Genomic DNA, 3,769 nt, shown 5'->3' on the forward strand with positions numbered 1-3,769 from the left:
CACATCACTATCATTCTGCTGTTGCCTCGGCTTTGTCATCAAACCTTAATTAGAGAATTTGAGAAGTATTGGCCCACGCCAAATGTCATCTATTTTTTATGGGAGTACATCAGCTGGCCTTACTGTAATAAAGGAAGCAGATATCAAATTAAAAATAACACTATCACATGTGCAGAATGTATACACTATCAAACAGCAGTCTCAGGCGGTTAGAGCTGACTACTTTCTATACTGACGCAGCATTACTGTACATATTTGTGCCTATTCATTTATTTTAAATTCCAAATGTGTTTAATTGGTATGATATCATTAAATGACATTAGCTATTACTGGAAGGCTGTTTAACTTGTTTATTTATAAAGTTGCCCTTAGAGGTTGCACATGTAAAAAGGTCTAGTGATTTTAGGATCGCGTCTGATGATAAAAAAAAAAAACTTCCCTGGAAGGCACGACAGCTGGGGCTTTGAAAGAGCACCTCGCAGAAAAATGCCACCAATCTGGTGATGCAGATGGATCCCATGTTACTCATTCATACATACTTTGAGTTTAATATTCTGCCGTTTTATCTTTTTGAAAAGAAAAGAATAGCTTTATTTGTGGATGCAAACTCATCAGTGAAGAAGTATGCATGTCTTTAACATTGTAAAAGTAGCCAATAAAATGTCTTAAAATACATTTTCAGAAAAGGTATGTGGCTGGATACACAGGATTGGATTTGTTTACTTTGCTCCTTAGACTGTGACTAAATGTTTTATGATTGTTTTTTAGATCTTGTCTTGAATTAGCCTGACAGTGATGGACAATATAGCACAGCCCACACTTCAGCAAATGCTTTCTGTCCAGTAAATTTTTCCATCTCCAGGAGGTCATCTCCCCAACCTCAACGTTTGTTTATACAGTCCTGTAAAGATCACATTTTCAACACTACCTATTGACTCTGGTTTGTTCTAGAGCCATTTGTTAGTGTAAAGGCTATAATGTATAAGGTGCGTAATGTCAGCTAAAGTCACTAAAAGCAGGGAAGGAGATAAACCCGTCTGGTTAAACATCACAGTGGATAGTACCACTGATGTACATGGTGAACATGAGAATGGATTTTATTTTCTTTAGTATACGGAAATGATAAACAACTGGTGGTTAAATAGAACCAAAAGAAGAAGAATATCACTGTTGGATTGAGGAAGTTGATATAATTAACTTGTGAGTGTTTAGCAACTTTTTGGAGTTTAGAAAATACATAAGAGAGTGGAATGTCACGAGTAGTGTGCGATATAGCTGACATGAGTATAAGTGGTGATGTATTATACTTAGAGTTGTATTCTTATTGTATTCCTCAGCAACAATTCTGTTTACATCGCTTCCTTTATGGATTGGATGGGTGTAGGTGTATGTACAGTATATGATGTGGCTAATTTATCTCTTATGTTGGCTATAAATGTGGATATCAGTGTAGTACTTCAGGTCAGATGTATACATTCAGCCAAGTCACATTTTGTCACAATCATCTTAGATATCTGTAACAATTACTAACCATGCATATGGTAGTAACATTTATTAGCGTGCAATCTGCCTAAAAAGCATATATCATCATATTATCATCATGTGCAACCAGACAAAACAAAATGTAGGGACTTCAGGGGCTCTCCTGTTGTGAGGCAATTTACAACTTTATCGTTCTTCTAAGTACATGATGATTCCAGCACAGCTTCACGCAACTGAGAAGGTCTGAACACCTGTGAGGATATGAGGGGCATTTAATTAAAAAAAAGAAGATAATCACGTGTTTTGTATCTAAAATCAAAGTAACTAGTTTCTCTTGCAGTTAAATAAATTAGACTATTTCATGAAACCGTTGTTCTTGTTCTTCATCAGGAGGCCAGCGACAGTGGCACTGTGACACAAGATGATGGCTAGGAAGTGCTTTCCGCTCTGTGATCTACTTCTGAGCCTGATGACCTGCATACATAGGAGCCATGGAAAGGGTTGTCTGATGGAAAAGTGAACTGGCAGAAAGTTTCGAGATAAGTGGATGAGCCTGTTTAAACATTCGCCACTGAGATACTAACCGCGCTGTGACCCAGAGCCAGAGGAGGAGGTCACCATGATCTCCACAGCTCTCCGCTGGCTGGTCCTGGTGTCTTTTATCATTCTGACCATCGGTGGGAACGTGCTGGTGTGTTTGGCTGTGGGGCTCAGCCGTCGACTGTGGCGCCTCGGTAACTGCTTCGTGGTGTCGCTGGCAGTGACAGATCTCCTGCTAGGCCTGCTGGTGCTGCCCTTGTCTGCCACTGTGGAGCTGCGCAGCGGAAAATGGCCCCTCGGAGGAGCCCTGTGCAACATCTACATCTCACTGGATGTCTTGCTGTGTACAGCCTCCATCCTGACCCTGCTGGCCATCAGTGTGGACCGATACCTGGCCATTTCATCCCCCCTTAGCTACTCCCGGAGAGTTACCCCTCTAAGGGTGACACTGGCCATGATCGCCATCTGGGCCTTGTCACTGGCTGTGTCCTTTGTGCCCATCCACCTGGGCTGGAACACAGCGGACTACAGAGTGCAGCACTTGGACTGGGGCATGGGGGATGTGGACAAGGAGGGACGCTACTGCCAGTTTGAATGGAATAACAACTATGTTCTTATTTATGCCTTTGGCTCATTTTACCTGCCTCTGCTGCTTATGTGTGGAATGTATCTGTGCATATTCAGAGTGGCACGAGAACAGGTCAGTGTGTATTATCATTTTGTAAAACATGCTGAGGTGGGATATAGAAGGTCATAACTTAAGGCACGTATTACTTTTTGCATCCGTCTAAGACTACTATTTTGGAAATATGATTTTATATTAGTGATCTGCATTTTAGTGGACACAAACAATTGCAACAGACATTAAGATAACATTCACAGAGTCACGTGTTGCTGAATTCAATCCTTTATCACCAGATCAGTGAGTGAGCTCATCCCATTTTCGGTGTCCTCAGGCTCTCTAACCTTTTCTTAACTAATCTTTTCAGGTGCGGCGCATTCGTGCTGCTACTCCATCATTTGCCCGCACAGCATCAACAGCAGCCATAGCCCGAGAGCACAAAGCTACAGTGTCCCTGGCAGCTGTACTGGGGGCCTTTGTCATCTGCTGGTTCCCTTACTTCACCTTCTTCACCTGCACCGGCATAAAGGAAAAGACGAACCCCCCTAACACACTTCACTCTGTGGTGCTGTGGCTGGGCTACTTTAACTCAGCTCTGAACCCCATCCTGTATCCAGCCTTCAACAGGGATTTCCGCAGGGCCTATGGAGAGCTGCTGCGCTGCAGAGGACTGTCTCGCAGAAGACAGCTTTCTCATGTGTCTGTGCACAAACGGTTGAGCTTCGCTAACGGACAGAGGGTTTCCCAACACTCTGACAAACATATAGACACAGTTAAGAAAGAAACTGAGGGAAAGATCCTCACTCTACACCAGAGGAACGGTATCCCTGATGAGCCAAGTTGATCTGTTGTTCCATTGCTGGGCTGTAGACTGGCAGCAACATGTTGACAATGACAAACTCGCTCACAGTGCCAGATTAGTTAGCAATTTACAGTATCCGTTAGATGTTTAGTGTATAGTGCCAAAGATGATACAATTTGTGTAAAACTCAAGGCACGACATCATGAATGTCACTTCTTTTTGTTAATGTACTGGATACAAAAATAAATCCAAAGTCCATGTGTTTAATTCGTAGGTGCCCATTATTTTCTTGAAGTTGAATGAAATTCAGTCCTGAGATGTCT

At 42.3% G+C, this 3,769-nt stretch overlaps 1 protein-coding gene across 1 annotated transcript; it reads left to right on the top strand.

Moving 5' to 3' along the window:
- The first annotated feature begins 2,029 nt into the window (after positions 1-2,029).
- On the top strand, positions 2,030-3,488 carry hrh2b (histamine receptor H2b). Its single transcript, XM_070917978.1, is given in 2 exon segments — positions 2,030-2,722; positions 3,012-3,488. Coding segments are annotated over 2 exon segments (1,170 nt in total).
- The last annotated feature ends 281 nt before the right edge of the window (positions 3,489-3,769 follow it).

The sequence above is a fragment of the Enoplosus armatus genome, chromosome 13 (genome assembly GCF_043641665.1).
Source record: "Enoplosus armatus isolate fEnoArm2 chromosome 13, fEnoArm2.hap1, whole genome shotgun sequence".
In the NCBI taxonomy this organism is placed as follows: domain Eukaryota; kingdom Metazoa; phylum Chordata; class Actinopteri; order Centrarchiformes; family Enoplosidae; genus Enoplosus; species Enoplosus armatus.